Source organism: Mercenaria mercenaria, chromosome 7, assembly GCF_021730395.1.
Source record: "Mercenaria mercenaria strain notata chromosome 7, MADL_Memer_1, whole genome shotgun sequence".
NCBI classification, from domain to species: Eukaryota; Metazoa; Mollusca; class Bivalvia; order Venerida; family Veneridae; genus Mercenaria; species Mercenaria mercenaria.
In genome coordinates, this window is record NC_069367.1 from 35,980,347 (window position 1) to 36,000,406 (window position 20,060).

Here is a 20,060-nt window from a genome sequence, read left to right on the forward strand (position 1 = left end):
TTAAGCTTAAGTGCTACTTGCAGGCGGCGAAAATATAAGTAACAAAATGATACATAGAAATATTATCTAATGTTGATATTGAAGATTTTGTTTACATTTATAACAGTGATTACATGAATTAAATGGTTTGATAAACAAATTGTTTTATACATACTACTAAAATATTGAGAAATACTTATGAAATAAAATGTATTAGTTTTCGCTGCAGTAAAGCATATCTAAATATTTTCTACATTTTCACTGTTTATCCGAAACTATTCTATTACAGTTTGGAAGTGATTTTTGGATCATTTCATAAAAGAAAATATGTCAGGTAAGATTTCTCGGAAATACAGAGCACCATAAACACAGCTTCGGAGCCAGCCACCATTTACAAAGTAGACACTCAACAAAAGGAAGTTGTAACGGAAAATTATTATAGACAGGTTGCTTCAAAAATCCAACAAGTACACATTAATTTTATGCAAAATATAGAAAAATGGGGAGGAAGGGGTAAGGGTTAGAAAAGGGGGTTAATGGGAAAATGGAACAAGGATGAATGTTCAAAAAGGAATGCTACGTTCATGATAATGAAATAAACTATCTTACAAATGTCAAGATATAAGATTTGAAATGATTGCCATCTGAATATCGCACATTTTACCCGGTAAGTATCTGATTTCACAGCATTTAAACCATCTGAAAGGGTCACTACTCGGTAAACCATTCCACTACCATCAGAAAATAAACTTACCAAAATATGTCGAAACGATTGGGAACCGCGAGTTGTACGCAACTCGTACAGCTAGTCCTCTTCACTGATGCTGTAATGGTAATGTATTTCACTTATTTCTAACAAGACTGATTTTGGCTCCTCGAAAGGGGTGTTATTGTTGTTATAGTAATTTCTAAATGTGAAAAAAAAGCATTTTCAACAATTTACATATATAACTAACGGAAAAGGTTCATTTCATAGTATGACAAAAATGATATCTCACGAGTGGTTATATTTCATACCATTCACTGAAAAAAAACAACATATTTATGAAAAAATCATGTATATTCTCAATTTGATTGCGCAGTAAAAGCTTATAGAGAATATTTAAAAAAAAAACTAACTCTTAAAGGCAAAGGCAACGTTGTTCGCGTACATGTTAATTCCATCTGCAAGGATTCCCTAAATCATTTAAAGAAGTGGAAGCAGTTTCAAAATCGGCTAATAAATGAGAAAGAGAAAGCTATTAACATTTCGATATCTGATCAGAATTTGGCCAATTTGTTACCATATGTTTATCAAATTAATAGATATGTATTTGAACTGTATTTACTTATTTCTGTTTAATCATTTCTTTACTTTTTTCTAACTATAATGAAAACAACCACAATTTTTTACATCTAGCACTCAACAAATATATTAGAAAATGATCTATTTTAAACATTTCTTTTGTCATAAATAAAGAAATCAGCAGAGTGTAAATGACGTCATAAACACATGCAAATGACAGTCTCTATGATCAGCCATTTTCTTAAATTACAAGCTGTCATGTCTTTTTAAATAGTGATTTGATTCTAAAAATCGTTCAGTGTCAGAAGGGATTTGAAATGGCTTTCATATAGAACAGGCTTTCCTTGTCCTTTAAAACCAGGGAGAGGCAGACTAAAAGATTAAAATAAAACAGATCTGGTTTTTCATAGGAACGTTGAATAAAATCTAGTTAAACCTCATAATAACCACACATTAGATTTTCTACTTGAAATTTTTCTGTAAAAGTTGTAATTTGATTAGTTGGCACGTGGCAGAAAAACGAGTAATTACAGTATTGATGTATCTAAATTGTTTCTTCCAGTCAGTCTTGGTATAAGTTAAGATGATGCGCTTTTTAATTATTCCCACCAAACACGTTGTATGAATAATATACAGTATTGTGTAATGGGTATTTCTGAAACACAAAGATAACTTGTTTTTTAGTTAAATGAACGAATGTTTTCACCATTCTTTAGATATTTATGCCGTGTCTTTAAAAAGAGATAAAGCGCATATAAGTACAAACAGTAGCCAATTGTGTAGCATTTTACTGCACTGCACATTGTGTATTCTGGTCTAGTACTATTCAGATTAATCAGCCTTTAGGTTAGGATAAACCGAAGACTTGCAAAATTCGTCTTAACTGAATATGTCATAAACTGAACATTAAGGGAAACAATCAACGGAAATCTTTCAGGTAATGCCACAGAAGGTTTTACCAATTTCTTATAAAGGAAATGATGGATAGATAGTTCATTCAAATAAAAGGCAATATGCCCATGAGTATATACAACATGTGAATAAATGCAAACATGATATAAATACATGAAAAACATCAGTGGTATAAATTGACATCATGTAAATAAATGCAAACATAATATAAATAAATTAAAAACACCTGTGGTTTAAATTGACATCATCATAATAGCGTTGTCTTTTGGAAATGACGACAAGGTTTACTATTTTTGAAATTTGAATTCAATTATACGGAACATCCTACTTTACGACACTTGACTATGATAAAATGTGCGCAGTTACTTTTAAGCAAGTTGAGTGATGGGTAGATTAAAGTCCGTCCTCAGTTGATGTTTATATGCTCACCCAGTCGACCGACTCGACTAAATAGTGGTGCAGCATGTGCGTTGAGTGCGAGAGGTCGTTAGTTCGCTAACTAAACGCGCCATACAAAAGGCGTTATAAATGTTACCAGTATCTCCTTGTCTTAAGGCGTAGTATTCAAAGGGAAAGATCTCATACCTCCATTGCGACGCATAATCCATTCTGATCTCTAATGTACCGATACATTCTGCTGTAATTATGTCTCCCCCAGGAGACATATTGTTTTTGCCCTGTCCGTCCGTCCGTCCGTCCGTCCGTCCGTCCGTACGTCACACTTCATTTCCGAGCAATAACTGGAGAACCATTTGATCTAGAACCTTCAAACTTCATAGGGGTGTAGGGCTGCTGGAGTAGACGATCCCTATTGTTTTTGGGGTCACTCCGTCAAAGGTCAAGGTCACAGGGGCCCGAACATTGAAAACAATTTCCGATCAATAACTAGAGAACCACTTGACCCAGAATGTTGAAATTTCGTAGGATGATTGGTCATAAAGAGTAGATGACCCCTGTTGATTTTGGGGTCACTCCATCAAAGGTCAAGGTCACAGGGGCCTGAACATGGAAAACCATTTCCGATCAATAACTAGAGAACCACTTGACCCAGAATGTTGAAACTTCGTTAAATGATTGTACATGCAAAGTAGATGACCCCTATCGATTTTGGGGTCACTCCATTAAAGGTCAAGGTCACAGGGGCCCGAAAATTGAAAACCATTTCCAGTCAGTAACTTGAGAACCACTTGACCCAGAATATTGAAACTTCATAGGATGATTGGTCATGAAGAGTAGATGACCCCTATTGATTTTGGGGTTACTCTGTCAAAGGTCAAGGTTACAGGGGCCTGAACATTGAAAACCATTTCCGATCAATAACTAGAGAACCACATGACCCAGAATGTTGAAACTTCATAAGATGATTGTACATGCAAAGTAGATGACCCCTATCGATTTTGGGGTCACTCCATTAAAGGTCAAGGTCACAGGGGCCTGAAAATTGAAAACCATTTCCGGTCAGTAACTTGAGAACCACTCGACCCAGAATGTTGAAACTTCATAGGATGATTAGTCATGAAGAGTAGATGACCCCTATTGATTTTGGGGTCACTCTGTCAAAGGTCAAGGTCACAGGGGCCTGAACATGGAAAACCATTTTCGATCAATAACTAGAGAACCACTTGATCCAGAATGTTGAAACTTCAAAGGATGATTGTACATGCAAAGTAGATGACCCCTAACGATTTTGGGGTCACTCTGTGAAAGGTCAAGGTCACAGGGGCCTGAACATTGAAAACAATTTCCAGTCAATAACTTGAGAACCACTTGACCCAGAATGATGAAACTTCATAGGATGATTGTTCATGCAGAGTAAATGACCCCATTGATTTTAGGGTCACTCAGTTAAAGGTCAAGGTCACAGGGGCCTGAACATGGATAACATTCCAGTCAATAACTTGAGAACCTCTGACCAGAATGTTGAAACTTCATAGGATGATTGATCATGCAGAGTAGATAACCCTTTATTTTTGGGGTCACTCATTAAAGGTCAAGGTCATAGGGGCCTGACATTATGTAAATTCATTTGAAATAACTTGAGAACCACTTGACCTAAATGTTGAAACTTATAGGATGATTGAACATGCAGAGTAATGACCCCTATTTATTTTGGGTCAGTTGATAAAGGTCAAGGTCATCAGTAGCCTTGTAACATGTGGACTTGAGAACCACTAGGCCAAATGTTGAAATTATAGGGGATGATTGGACATGCAAAGTAGATGATCCCTATTGCAGCCAACCATCAGTGTCTCTTTGACTTTCGCTCCTGACCCCTATTGACTTCTTGCCTATAGGACTTTTCATTGGGGGAGACATGCGCTTTTTTACAAAAGCATTTTCTAGTTTTCAATTGTTACTTGCTATGTTTCTAAAGGATTTATCAATTCATTCAATGTATAAAGCTATCCACGTATTGTAACATTTTGATTCAGATCTGTGATATCGCAATGATTATACTGTGAACTATTTCGGCCCATTTTGAATGACATCCATAATGTTTATGTATTATTAAGAGGTCATATTAGCTGTCTACTACATACAAAATAGGTGAGGAGAATCTTTATGAAACAATCCCTACCACATTTTAACAGACTAATTACCGCAATGTGCTTACCAGCAAAAAACACGTGTAAATGCAAGTCTTTTAACCAAATAAGAATAGGTTTGATGCTGCTTTACGTACACACCCAAATTGTACTACACTTTCTCAAATCTCAGTCTTATGAAAGCAGCCACAAAGAGTTCTGTCTGTCACGAATGCGAATCAAGAAACAGAATGTCTCCAACCTGAACTTGAATGCGTGAAGTCATTGGGATTGTTAGATTTACTCTGGCAAATTGAGAGACGCCGCAGTGTGAGAAAGAAACAGTTTCCAGCTTACGCTGACGACAACAAGCTTGAATGTGTGAATTAATAGGGAGGAGTTCCACGTAAGGCCGACACATTTAGAGACGCTGAGTCTGAAAAAGAAACAGTTCGACTATTGTCTGAACACATTATTTAATAAGTATTGTATTAGTTGGTATACATAAAAAGCTTAGATAAATAATCATGACGGAAAATGTTAAGATTAAAACATTTAGAGATTATCTGCTAGTAACTGTATGCACTCGTCCTTTATGTGTCCATGCATTATCAATATTATCAGTTCCATAGACTGCCTAACCTAACGGTATGTTTGAAAAACAGGAAATGATGGCGTAACGTAATTAATCCACATAATATTGAATAATGCCTGGATCCGGCATACGAAAACGAAAATCATTTTATAAATTATTGGCAACCCTTTGGTAAATTTATCAAAACGGAAATGCCGCCATCTTTCTAAAGCTAAAAGGTGGCAGGGGAGCGGTTTCGTAGTTTGGCCCCTGTCGATTTTCTGTATAAACAGGACAGGGTAGATATAAAGGCATATCTATCTTACTGGTTATTTATCATTATTAATTCTTTAATATATCTGGGGAATGTGAAACGGTTAATGATTCTACATGACGGGTGTTTTAAAATTCTTAGCTCCGTACTTCCGGTTGAGGCTAAAACATAAATATCAGAACAAAAAGTCGGCCAGACGCGCGGCTGTCATACATCCACATTTTTTCAAGTGAAAATTAGAGAAATAAAGTGGTGGTTGGCAGACACATTCCACACCACCTGGGTATGCATCTATGTTCGTACTATACATATATGCTACGAAATTGGATTTAAAAATAGAAATGAATGAATGGCAGAGTTCAAAGTGAGGCCCGGTCAGGCTATTTTTGGTCTATAAAATTTGAGTGCTGTGGCCGATTTTCACTACATCTGGCGTGGAAAGCGACAGGTGCATAGGATCGGAGAGGCGTCTTTATGTAGTCTATAGTATCTGCAATGGTCCATAGTAGTTTCAAAGAAAAATAAGCAAAAACGAGATTTCTATGGATATTTCAACACTGGTACCCACACGTCAATGTGGAATTCACAATTTGCACTCCCCTGCCACCTTAAGGAAAATAGACAACTTTTCAAACCACTCAAATATTGACTTTTTGCATTTATTGCAACCCATTACGGAATGAACTGTAACATATAGTGGTTTTTATTTATTTCTGAGTACTAAATTCGGCCTGGCGAGTCCCAAATGGCAGTGGGTGGCCATATAACAGTGAAGCTAAGGACCCCCAGCCAGTAGGATTCGTATCATAAAACGGCCAAAAGAAGAAAATAGTGCCTAGATAATGACTATTTATGCCATTTAGTTTAAAAGTAGCACATGTGTCTATATCTAGCAATGCCATCAAGCTATATAGTGGCTGGGGTGGCCCCAAAGGACGGATGGGTGGCCTTTAAGGGGTGTCCCGATAGGTTAAATACGGTAATTTGCATTTGTATACCAGAATTATGTTAAAAGTGTATCGTTTTAACATTTGAACGGCTTTAAAATGTTAATATCATGTTAAATTGACTCTAAAGGCAGTGAATAGTTTTTCGGGGTTACTTTGATTCAGAATGCAAATTTTGGCTGATTCTTGCGTGGAGGGGTGGGCATTTTTGTTGGCTTATTCACCGGCTATCTTGTAAATTACGGAAACGCTTTTTGTTCAGTTGATATCAGCATAAGTGTCTTAGGATTCAGGACAGATTACATTTTATTTTATTTAAACATCTAAAAATCTTAAATATGATATTAGAATGATTGACATGTTGAAAAAAACTCCCAATAATGTCTTGAAATCAGCTTAAAATGTACGAATCTCTTTACTAAAGGGAAATATCTCAAACACAAACACATGGACCTAGACATTTTTTCGCCAAATTATTTTCCAAAATTACCACACTGAGAAAATTCATCAAAATCTATATTTAGATAAAATTCTATTCGCGAAAATGTCATCAAAATAATGATTTTAACATAGACTGCCAGTATGAAAACTTGTGTGGTCCTTTTTTTTAAAATGAACCTAGCAAATAAACATATTTTTAAAAAAATCCGAGTTTAATTATATATTTTAGAAAAAGAAGATGATCCGCATGTGTAGACCTACCTTAACGATTAAGTAAAATAGAAATAATTGTGAATCTTTTATTAACAAATAACAAGCTTTACTTGCATAATAATAATAATAATAATAATAATAATAATACATATGAAGTAGTAGTAGTAGTTCTGCACAGTAATATTGATTTGATTATTGACACCTTTTGAGTTTTGTCAAATATATCATCTTAAGAAGAAGCCAGTTAGCTTGCGACTTATCGATCCTGGATCATTTCGATAATCAAAATTCAATTAAGAATAATCCTAATCAAGCAAGAAATAGGATGAGAATCTTGTAACAGACATTGTATTAAATGAATATTTTAACGTCTCCAAAACTTAACAGCATATCATGTTCATATCACAATTCTTCAACGACATGTTTTTGGCATATTATAAAATTTCATATCAAATTTTATGATCCTGTGAGACATAAGCTAGACAAGACTGAACACTTTTTGATATAAAAGGAAGGATTTCGTAAATCTTTTATCACTGGCGTACTAATAGTTTGTCATGATATTTAAAGAGAGAAAAGTAATGAAAAATGTTCAGAAAAGGAAAAATGACTACTAACTTTTTTCAGCTAATAGTTTATTTGTGGCTTCATGAAAACATCATATATTTTTCAGCGGCAAGCAAAGAAAACCAACTCAGACTGCCAAGTGCTAATGGTTCAGGAAGCTTTCAGAATCTACCAGACATAGCATCTCTTTGTCCATACAACAAATTCTGCAGATCTTCTCCAATAAAGGTTTGTGATTTTATGATTTACGCCAACTTCAAAGACAATATAAAATTGGCTATTTAAAAATCAAGCTTAGAAACAACAGAAAATATTACAGCTTGGAACTATGATTAAAGATGTATTCTAATATGCATGTTTCTGTTAAAACACTCTTACGCTAGAATGACGTCACATTAACGTGCGGTGACGTCAATGTTTTTGTTGCGACCAAGAAAGAGCGCTAATATATTTTATCTACTGTTTTAGTTTAAGGGTATATTTCATTCGAAAAAAATATGTATAGCAAAGCGGTGTTTTTACACTATCTATACACTCGGGCGGTAATACGTCGTACATATAATACCCTCGGGCTGTGCCCTCGTAAAATAATTACGCCCGACGTATATCCGCCCATCGTGCATAAATATTGTTGCTATAAATTATTTCTTAAATAAGCAAACGATACGTATTTTCTATGTTTTTCAACGTTCAGATAGCTAAGTAAATTGTAGAGATGTGCAAGGCATTTGTTGAAATTTAATAAATTTATATAGGCCTCGATATCTCGGCAGGCAGCTTAATAATGTGAAAGATTCATGTTTCGGTATTGACTTTAAAGTTGAACTTTATGTTGCACGATGTTCACGCGATTAGGTATTGTCCGATAATGATTTAGTGTCTTCGATATCAGTATTCTCTGTTTGTAAGTGAAACGTTAAGTGTGTTCTTTGAGCTACATGTACGACCAACGAATGCCGAAAAGTAAGTAAACATACGGACTATGCAGAGTGTCCATTATAGGACCACTCAATACCTTAAAAATGCGAAATTAGCGAAATGAAATAATAATAGTTACGTACATGCTTTTAAGCGGCATGATGATCGATTTATTTAGATGTCAATGTCTTGGCTAAAAATAAATCACTTATTTCGCAGACCAAGGACATGTGACTTCAGATTTATGCTAATCATTTCGAAATTCACAATTAAAATTTTGATAGAAATGCAAAAAAAACAAGGAAATGAACTCTGCCATTGATTAATCAATTTCTACAATCCCGATTCTATAAATCCCTAAATCCTTCAGATCGGTGTCCATTTCAAAGCGGTTTCCAATGTCCAAGTCAGAAATTATCCACATTAAATCCATCATACGAAATTGATGCAGACAATATGCGCCAGTGTTTTAAGAATTTCAGGTAAAAAATAAACTGAACTATGCATATAATGCGTGGGGTGATCGCGTATAAATATACTGTCATTTATGTGCTATAATTGCTAATAAAGAATTCAAAAATATACTACAATAAAGTTTAATGCATTACGATACTCCCTAATAAATATTATACGAATCCGTTAAAAAGTGTGATAGTTACATTGATCCCAACAGTCACAGTGACTATGCATCACTCGGCGTACACCAAAAACATAAACGACGTCAAAAAACGTCACACATCATCCAAGTCCGATGAACGGTGCACTTTCTCTACGTAGTCACCGCGCATGGCTATACATTTCTAATGTCTCGCAATCCATTTGGTAAATGCCTCCCGGTACCAGTCTGCGTCAAGTTGTGAAACTTTTTTACGGGTTGTCTCGGGAAACGTTCTGAAATCCATAGGCGCTAAGTCAGGGCTGTAGGAAGGGTGCTCCAAGAGATCAAATCCCAGTAAAGTAATCTCTAACTCCAAACTCCTTCAAATTATCACACGTTTTCATCATTTCAATCGTTTCAGCTGGTGTCTATTATATTCCGACACTCAATTTAATGACGCTCCTGAATTCAGTGTCTCCAGTTGACGTCATGACGCTGGTAGGGTTTCCTTGATTGTCCAAATAAACAAGTTGCTATTTTCATACCGGATGTAGTAAACAACGTTGAATGTTACGGAAATGACGTCATAGCGTTTACGTTTAACGTGTAAGATTTGCACGGATTTTCGCCGTAAAGAAAATTGTTAATAAGTTCTATTTAAGGTGAATGAATAATAAAAAATATACACATTTGGCGTGCGCCGACTTGGGCCTGTTGCGTTGCCAAGGATACCGTTAATTGTTGCTATAGTTTGCCGATTATTATTTCGCTCCATAGTTTATCTGCAATTAAATTGATTTTTTTTTTTTTTTTTTTTTTTTTTTTTTATAATGGATAATGCGGTTTCATCTGTATTGGAATAAAAATAAATAAGTTATGAGCGATTTATACGAACTATGCGATCACCCCTCATATATAAAACATCACAGTTAAGGAAACTCAAACGATAAAGTACATTAAGTGTAAGGCTATGTGTGACCTCTTACGCGTAACTACCCTAATGGCAGTTTAGTATTTATTGAGGCTCACCGGGTTCGAAATAAAATAAGGTAAACTTGTAAAAAGTGTTAGTTTTTATTGATCTGTTGCTTTATTTGTATTTAACATAAATATTATTTGAATTTCGGATTTATCTGCCCTTAAATTAGAATTTTAACAGTGTTGGTGTGTTCTAGGGGACATTTCAATGAACCGCCATTAGGGCGGCTTCCATGGTCATGTGGTTGAGGCCGCTAACTTCGAATTACTTGCCTATCAATTCTGTAGGTTGGAAACCTTGCTTAGGGGTTAGATTTTTTTCATATTAAGAAGACATCTCATCTAGTTTGCTTACGGAAGGACTGTGGTCTCCCAGTGCCTGCCCGAATTGTTATTGAGCTCGGAGTTGCTATATGACCTCAAATGAACTGGTGTGACGTTAAAACAAGCAAAAAGTAACACACACAAAAATCAATGAATGTATTGCTGTAAAAAAAAAAGATTAGTTTATATATATTTGCGAAACTTGATGAGCTTTCTGCATGTTATTTATGTGGCACGTAACTATTATGTCAGCTTATACCTGAGCATAGTGATAAGCTGTGTACATTTTGCATCAGGTATAAATTGTGACAAGCTATAGTACCGTGAAATGAGTAAATTTAATGTATGTAATAGGCCTTAAATATACAGTAAAAAAACAGTTTGCTGCAATTAGGAAATTTTCGACTATATTTTTTGTATAATTCATGACATTTCCTCAAGTTCAGGTAGAGACAAATTTCAAAGAGATGGCCGCTGTTCAAAACGTTTGCAGATTCATTTTACCATCAATTTTGATGAAAGAAACTTCAAACTATTGGTAAACAATTACAAAGCACAAAATAAAACTGTGAGTATCATTTTTTTTTCTAGGGTGACTCAAGTAAAAGGATTTAATGAAACAGAATCCGTACTCCAACATTGAAAAATTAAGGTCCAGTCCTGTGGGACTGTTTTAAATTTTGCTCACTTCATTCAGAAATAACCTTGGTGCAGAAGTTAAACCTACCTACATTTCTTCCACAATATGTAATTTAAAGAGTAAAGGCAAAATAACGATTTTTTACTTATGTAACTTAGTGTTTTTAAAGAAGTCTAACTCTGCCCCCTTCTGTTTCAGAGGTAAATTCACTTTGAATAGCAAGAAATCACTTATACAATAAAAAAAAAATTCACTTTTGTACAATAAATCAATAATAAGTCTCGAAAAAAGTAAAAATTTACTAGAAAAAAAAAGAAAAATAAGGGAAAAAAATTTGGTTCCAGTGGCGCTTGAACCTACGCCCCCTGAAAATTTCATGTCAAAGTAGGTTTATTGTAGGAATTGAATACTCTTCAAAAGGAGGTACACTGTTACACGGGTCATACCTTAAGTATAAACAAATTTTCATAAAATAAGCTGAAACAATGCTTAATTAGTAAAAACATTCACGGCTTTCTATGCAAGTAAATCCTACAAGTTTTGAACGAAGTATATTTCATTCTTTCATGTCTTCAATAAGGAATTCAGACGTCGCAAACTGTGAGCAAACCCCCAAATGACGTTTGTAGGGACGACCCAATCTTAGAAAAGGCGTCACTTTTTACAACGTAAGTCTATGGGAAAATTACAAAATCTTTAACTTTACTTTATATGTTAAATAGATTAACATGTCCAGAGATATTAACCCTCTGGTATCAAGGATGCAATTTTTGACAATTTTACGTACGGAGCTAACAGACATTATTGTTTTTTTTCTTTCAGGCTGTTGTTATACATTTGCCAATCAGTATTTTAAAATTTATAGTTCAGCCTAAATTGCCAAACGTTTTTTGCTCCATTGAGATTAATATGTTACGTGAAGAGTACGTTATAACGTAAAATAGCATAAGCTATCCACAATGTCACTTGCTTACCAATACGATTTTCTTTACGGTGAGTGCAATGCTTAATTTTGTGATATTTCTTTAATTCTGTTTCCTTTAAAGTTATTCTTGTGCGACATTCATTTGAAAATAAATGGCTAAATTAGCTAATTTAAGTTTTACTCAAGAACTATATGAGTATAGCAAAACTCTGCTTTAAAAAGCTTAAACAAGATGAGGTTATACGCCGGCAGAATAATTATACGGAATAGTTAAGGAATGCACAGACGTCTACTAAGTTATTCTACACGCCTAACTGATTAATTGTTAGGTTGTATCTCTTTAAAGCCCTGCTCCCGTCCTACCTTTTAACCTTGAATTGTCACTGAAAAAGCATGAAAATCCTGGTTATGAACTGTGACTCCTGTCAAACTAGAGTCTATTTTATATAAAATTCTATATGAAATACCTGTGGTTTTGCGTGCTAAAGAGTGCCACGTGGCCGTTAACTGTTACCTATTGTAATCATGGGTTGCATACACACAAAAGAATTTGAATAGCAGCGGAGCAGCGCTTTAAGTAAAAGATGCACAATAATTGTGGGGTACTTCAAATCGTTTGTAGTAGCGTACAGGAAAAGAATAGACAACAAACTGTACAAAAGAAATTATAAAGAAATGTCGAGTTGAATAAAATTATTTTATCTCATCTAAGCACAAATAATTCAAGGTGAACTATTGTCACACCAATAATTCCGTCGTCCACTGTAGCCCGTCGTTCGTCGGTCGTGCGTCGTCAACAGTTCGCCTGTGTACACCCTAAAAGTCTGGACTGTAGCAACAAACCATGATAGGTCTAGGTCGCTAGGTCAGATGATAGAAATGCCTTGTTCGCACTCTAAAGGCCATATTTGTTCAAGTCAGTTGTAGGCGTCGAAATATAGTTTACAAGGTCTAAACATAGAAAAGGTGTATAAATTCTAAGAAAAAATACTATATACTTCTATTTCAATGTTTGATTTTATAATGTAGGTTATACATTATGGTTGTGGTATTTTACATATTTTGGATGAAACCTGGTCAAAGGATTTGTCTTTATAATGTTACGGTCAACTGTGAAACTTGATTATCTCGAAAATCACAGAAAAGGATATAATTTCAGCCTGATTTACATTCAAGAAATCACATTGTTGAATGGACCTTCATCAATTATTTCTTGTTGATCTAGTCGTACTAAACACCATTGTTAACTTCCAAGATATAAGTTGTCAAACCATATATTCAAGGTCAAACAGTCAAGGAGAAGTAAACGGCTCAGGGCCGGTATGACCCTTTTGTTAACAGTAAGACAAAAAAAGAACCCTATGATAGCCCTTACCTAATTAATTCGGGTGAAATATTCAACTTGAGGACCATGTTTCGTTCGTCGTTACCAGTCTTATATGTCGTGTGTGAAAACAAACGATTAAACAAGCAACACACATTTTATTCTAAGAAATGCATCTGTTTCGACGAAAAGTCAAATATTCTTTGTATAGTGCACGTAAATCATATCCCTGCAAGCAATGAAGAGTTATAAAGTAGAAACAAGTGAAGCTGAGAGTTGATTTCGCTAATTAGCTAATCACACTAACTGTAATTGATAAACTTGTTATTTCAGGAAATTACAAGAACAGACCAGGAGCCATGTTGTGAGAAATGTTCTTGCGATTATGACTGCCTCGAGATCGGGAGCTGCTGTCCCGATATGCCTTTAGCTGGTTTTGTAAAACCAAAATATCCTTGCATTCCTTTGTCGCATTTCGGAAAAGACGCAGTAGTTTTGTATGACCGTACTTCATATCATGTGATAACTGACTGCTTGGACATGGTCAAGGCTATAGCATACCCAAAATGCTTCCAACCGAGTGAGGTTCAAGATTTTGTGATTGTTTCGGATCCAAGAAATGGTAGGGTCTATAGAAATAAACATTGCGCAGAATGTAATGACGTTCAGAACTACGTGAACTGGAAGCTACGCGTACAGTGTCCAGACATGTCTCAGTTAGGGTATGTGGAAAATGACAAAGACAGAGAAAAATATCTAATGGAAAACTGTTCATTATTACCTCTTCCACTAGAGGCACGCTCGGCGGATATGTCACGTTGTGTCCAAGATTCAGATGTTATCTCAACATGTAACGTGACAGGAAACTGGGACCAATATGACAGAGGGATAGAGGAAGCTTGTATGAAAACCAGGGAGGACCAAAATGCATTATTCACTAATTACATAGTGGATATAGGAATATATAAATACTTTGCAAGTGTATATTGCTATATTTGTAACGTTGCAAAACATTTAAAGAAGATTGATGTCTGTGAAATCGATAATGACAAAAAATATAGGTCTGGTAGTGTATCTTCTTTATCCGCCATCCTTGTCACCAAAATGTGGGAAGATAATACAGCCATATCAAATTCCCGTTGCAAATCAACAGATATATGGGATCAATATAGGGTAAGATAACTAGTAGCGTAGATAAAGATTTGTCATTGCCCTTAACTCCATTTTTTTCGTTTTCCAAATTAGTGAAGACATCTTGTCTTAAGATTGTTTTTGTCCTTAATGTTATTGACATGCATATATGATATTTTTAAATTTAAAAGTACATACAAAATAAAAACGAACACCTTCGATATGATAAAACAATGTTACATTGTATAGATCTTGTACATAGTTTATCAGTTTGTTCAACAGTTTATTTAAATTGCCATGTTTTGTGTTTTAAAAGATAGCCCCTCATTTGGGTTCAAGAATTCAGAACATCACTAAATCATAAAAGGAAAGAGTTGTTTCGCATGAAAATTAGACAGGATATAAAATTGAATGAATGTTAACAGAAATCTAAGTTTTAATGTATAAACAAATAAAGTACTGATTTGAAATCTAACCAATAGACTTTGAACAGCACAGGCATCTCATGTTGATATTTAAAGCCGCATACTCGATGTCGCCCGAGCGTACTCGATCGCATACAAAGACATTCTCTCCATAAATTGATAATACAACAAATCCATAAACTGTACACTTTTATACGAATGTGTTGAACCGTTATCTGAAATCGCCAATCATATGGTGACCTTTCATTACTTGTGTTTTGTGTAAGTTTGACTGCCTCCCAAACCGTTAGATTGATGTATCGTTAGCTCCACTATTCGGAAATGGGGTGATATTCTACTAGCCCCGGCGTCGGCGTCGGCGTGAGCTTTCTTGATTTTCTTCGGCAACTTCTTTTTTCTTTGTTACTGTTGCTTATAGATAACAGTAACTTCACATTAACATTGTTCAGCATGCAAACAAGGTATGCGCAGGCCTGGGCCCTATACCCAAGGTCAAAGTCACCAAGATGTCATACTTAGGTTATTTTTAAGGTTAATGTTTTTCTGTTATATCTTCGTTACTTTTGCTTATATCTTATTGTAACTTCACATAAACATTGTTCAGCATGCAAACAAAGTATATGCAAGGAACATTATACACAAGGTCAAGGTCACCAAGTTGTTATACTTGGAATTATTATTATTTTCATGTTAATTTTTTTCGAAAGCTTTCTTATTGACATATCTTTGGTAATTTAAAAGATAATGACATGAAATTAAAAAAAAAAATTTTTATATAATCATCGTCTGCATGTGTGGTTAGACTCCCCATAACTATTTTTGACAGAATTATGCCCCTTTGATACTTAAAGTTTTTTTGGCAATTTTCCCTTTTTCGATATAACTTTGGTACAATATTAGATAATGACTAGTAACATAAAATGTATCTTTTACTGTCAGATCGCCGAATAGTGGAGCGAGTTGTCTTACGGACAGCTCTTGTTTAAATCTGGGTCTTACAAACTTAAGATAGAGTTCACCAAAACAATGTTACGGACTAGGCGGATCAGAAAGTACAGTGTCGTCTTGATTTATTTATATATGTATATTCATTCAAACATATGTTTTCAGAAAATATGCAGACCTCTCATATGTCCATTTGGCAAGTATCCTGTACACGGAAGATGCAAAGACACGTTTAGTAATTTAGAGGGATACACAGTTGCTATACACTTTGAAGTAATATTTCTCGTTGGAAGTATGGCTGCAAACAGGGACCTTCTGCACGTTCTCGAAAGTCGTTTCTTTCGGGAACTAGGAACCGAACTTACATGTGGAAGATGCTATTCCGCCTTATTGATTGAGAATGATCCATCTTCAACAATTTTCTTGAGATTAGAAATATTTTCAACAGACACATGCTCATATGATACCATGTTAAAGAGGATCCAAAAGATAGCTTTCAAGAAGAAAATGTATCTCAAATTTAAGCATGAAGGTCAACAGTTTCGAGTTGAAATGAGACTGATATTCAAAGAAATTTTTAGGAATGACGTGTATGATTCACCGGCGGAAAAGAACTATGTATTTTGTATCCGTGTGAATATTATAGACTCTTCCATTTTCCAATACTGCCCACGAATCAAGTTGACAAAAGATGAGGCTAATAACTTAGGCATTTTCAACGTCTCGGAAAACTCTCTAACAGATTCCTCGCCAGCAAGCGATACCAATCTTGAAATTCAGGAAGTCTGTGTAGACACCTACTTTATCGCAAACAAAGCAAGATCAGGAGCAATTTCAGCTTATCCGTGTGATATTTGTGATACAAAAGTGATGTGGTTTCAATTTCTGTCCGTTTTGATTGGTTACGTATCTGTAATACTATAGATCACCGTCTTCGTAACGTTTTGAATTTCAGTGCGACTTACTTACTTTGACTCTGTGTTGTTATATTTTCTGGTCCTTTTGGGATCATGGAGTACATTTATTTTTATTATAATAGAATGCCGCTTAAGGCGATGGTAGGGGACGTGAGGGGTGTTGTACATTTCTTTGTAATTGTAATGTTGTACATTACAGTTCTTGCACCAAAAGGATATTTTCATAGGTTTCATTATCACTATTGTGACATCTATTGTATCTAATACTTAAATCATATCAGCAAATGATAAAATAATACAGCTTTGATAAATCAGCAGCAACATTTAAACTTTATAGATTGATTGATATTTTGTCTGATTTGTGAATGTACATCTAAAACAAATGCTCGGCGGAACATGGTAAGCAATTATAGATACAGTCATAAGGAATTTAGATTATATTCAGGCCTGGATCCAGATATATTTCATCGAAGGGGGGAAAGAAGAAGCACCAGTTCAGATAGAAGGCGTCACCGGCGATGCGCATAGCGTCGAATGGGCGGTAGGGGCCCTTCACGTGTGTAAAAGAAGTTAGGGGATCTCCCACTGGAAATATGGAAATATATGAACGAAATGGTGGCCTCTGGTGTTTTTTTGTCTCAATTTTGAGATATCGAAATTTTGGGGTCAGGGAAATTTGGAAAATATTGAAATATAGATTTGAAATGGTGGCCTCTTGTGCATTTTTTGGTCCAAATGTCGAAAAAATATTATTCCTTTGCCAAAATAGTTTGGAGAAAATTTGATGAGTAAAGGTCAACAGGAGCTGGTGGAAGAAGCACACCCCCTGTGCCCGCTCTTGGTACCGGGCCTTGTATTAGATATATTTCAGCACACAAACATGTGTGAACTTTGTTAAAAATATATGAACTGGCTCTATAGCTTTGATCCCATTATATGCAACACTATTATTGTAAAATGGTACCATTATAATCCAGGAGTCTTTCCGCTACCAGCTGTACATATAGGTACATGAAATATGCTGATATATTAATGTTGTATAAGTCCCATAATCAGTTTTCACTGGCGCCTTCCCTTAACCGCTTTTTTCACCAGTATTTATGTATCATACTATGATCCTGTTTAAGATTTTTCCGCCAAACTCTTGGCTTAATGTTGACGCCGTCATTATTGGCGTCGTTTGACGTTGACGTCACCTCCTTGTTATGTTTTTGAATCCTGAAAAAGGCTAAGCATCGCTTGGGTCGTAGAATTCTTCATGTCAGGAAGCCATCACAGCCTCAGAGATGCGTGTTGTAGCACATAATTATCATACTTTTACTTACATTTTTTGTATATTCCGATATTATAATTCTACCAAATTTCACAAGTAGCTATTATTTTTCAAATCTACTCTGTAAGATTTTTCCACTTATTCCATGTCTTTTACTAAGTTTTTAATTACTATTCAGCAGCAAACAGATGAATTATTTTCCTAGTCAGCACTTCCTAATTATGGTCAACCATGGAAAGTAATTGTGGTCTTTCGCCGGATGTAAAGGTTGGATTGTTTTAAGTCTGATGCTAAATAATCAAGTAAAGATTATGATTTCATTTTCTTCAATAAAATTAAAATGTAAAAAGATAAAAGGTGAAGGTAGATTTCTCGGAAGCACAGAATACCCAACACACATCCAGAGAGCCATGCACCGCAAAATAGGCCTGCAACTAAAGAAACTGTAGGATGCGCAGGCTGGTCTGGAACTATGCTGGTCGCAAACGCACTATGTTGGTTTTCTCATGGTGCGGCTCAAGAACATCTTAGTTATTTGCAAGTGGGTGCAAATATAAGGGAAGAGGAAGTCGATCATAACATTTTTATTTATAACTAAGTTTTGTCATATAGTTTAACAGACAACGAAATGGATGGGATAAAGCTTAAGTATGCTTTTGTGTTGTGAACGTTTTTTTTTTTTGTTTTTGCAAAAAAACAACATGAAAACGTAAAAATGTAGTTGCCTACGTCAAAACTTATAACGTTTAATCACCGAACATCAAGCCGTTTGGTTTGGCTGCAACGTTTCTAACCGTCTCTTTACAGACGCGATAATTGGGTCATTTATATCACTATGCGAAGCCAAATGAACATTTTAAACTTAATATGTCAATTTGTTACTATTCCATTGTTTTGAAACATTCTGATGAGTTTTACCGACCTATTGATTATTACATATTTTACAATTAATAAGGTACATGATTCTTGACATCGCACACAGATCATATCGAAAACGTTTGCATATTGTCCGAATTTTCTAAGTACTTTTATACCTAGAACCGTTTTCTTGCTGACTATTAGTGCATAGAGGTTAACAAACAATTAATCATTTTCTTTTTAATTTAAACATTTATAATTTTACTTATAAAGTAAACTCCCAAATATTTTGACCTTATAAATGTGACGAGGAAGTGTAATTCAGTTATTCGATGAAAATCGGGTTAACTGTTCTATAAAAACATACATGTAATTGCTTTCAGACTGCATTCTCTGCATTTCTTGTAAACGGTTCGATTGATTCGTAGCTAAGAATTATACATTCGCAAATTATTATTATTTAGTCGACTGTTGTCTATGTACTCTGAAGTGAGGAATAACGTCGGACAGCCTTAGCCACTAATATTGCTGGGACGGATATAGATCAAAATGAACTCAATATTCATAAAAAAGAATGGCTTGAAAAGTATCGCAATTTAAAACAGGATGTAAGGTAAAAAGATGACTGAGAATATGACTAAGTTTCAGGGCCTGTATGCTAACATGATTGGACTAGCAAAAGAATGCCGACGAAGAATCATGATGAAGAATAATTCCCTTATCGATCCGCGCACAAGTAGTGTTGTGTTACCCAAGCAGGGTACAGGTGCTTGTTCATGAATATTAATGAGGTTCTAAATGCAGCCCATAAAACCCAAACCCGTTAAAAATTTAATATATTGTACTTCTCCGATTGTGCTCTAGGCGAATAAGATGCTGTTTATTTATCGTTTAAATCAATGGAGGAATGCCATAAATAAATCAGTATTGATATGAAATAATAAAATCAGTATTGATATAAAATGGTAAAATCCATTAGGAGATCTTTGGAAGTATATAATACAACTAAGAACAATTTTGACTGGGTTTGATTGAGTCTGATCATGAAAGGTAATGTAAACTGCTACACCTCTTACGCCCACAAGTA

The 20,060-nt window shown here is 35.0% G+C and overlaps 1 protein-coding gene across 1 annotated transcript; it reads left to right on the forward strand.

Moving 5' to 3' along the window:
* Nucleotides 1–306: 306 nt before the first annotated feature.
* Nucleotides 307–16,849, forward strand: LOC123555935 (uncharacterized). The gene is made up of 4 exons (XM_053547107.1): nt 307–313; nt 7,824–7,945; nt 13,758–14,597; nt 16,091–16,849. Exons 1-4 carry the CDS (start codon nt 307–309, stop codon nt 16,847–16,849), a joined length of 1,728 nt encoding a protein of 575 aa, XP_053403082.1.
* Nucleotides 16,850–20,060: the final 3,211 nt, after the last annotated feature.

What these genes read in the sequence shown, in the direction of transcription:
- LOC123555935 (XM_053547107.1), top strand. An exon ending in GCAGATCTTCTCCAATAAAG is followed by an intron (nt 7,946 to 13,757) that starts GTTTGTGATTTT and finishes TTGTTATTTCAG; the next exon opens with GAAATTACAAGAACAGACCA. An exon ending in ATATATGGGATCAATATAGG is followed by an intron (nt 14,598 to 16,090) that starts GTAAGATAACTA and finishes ATATGTTTTCAG; the next exon opens with AAAATATGCAGACCTCTCAT.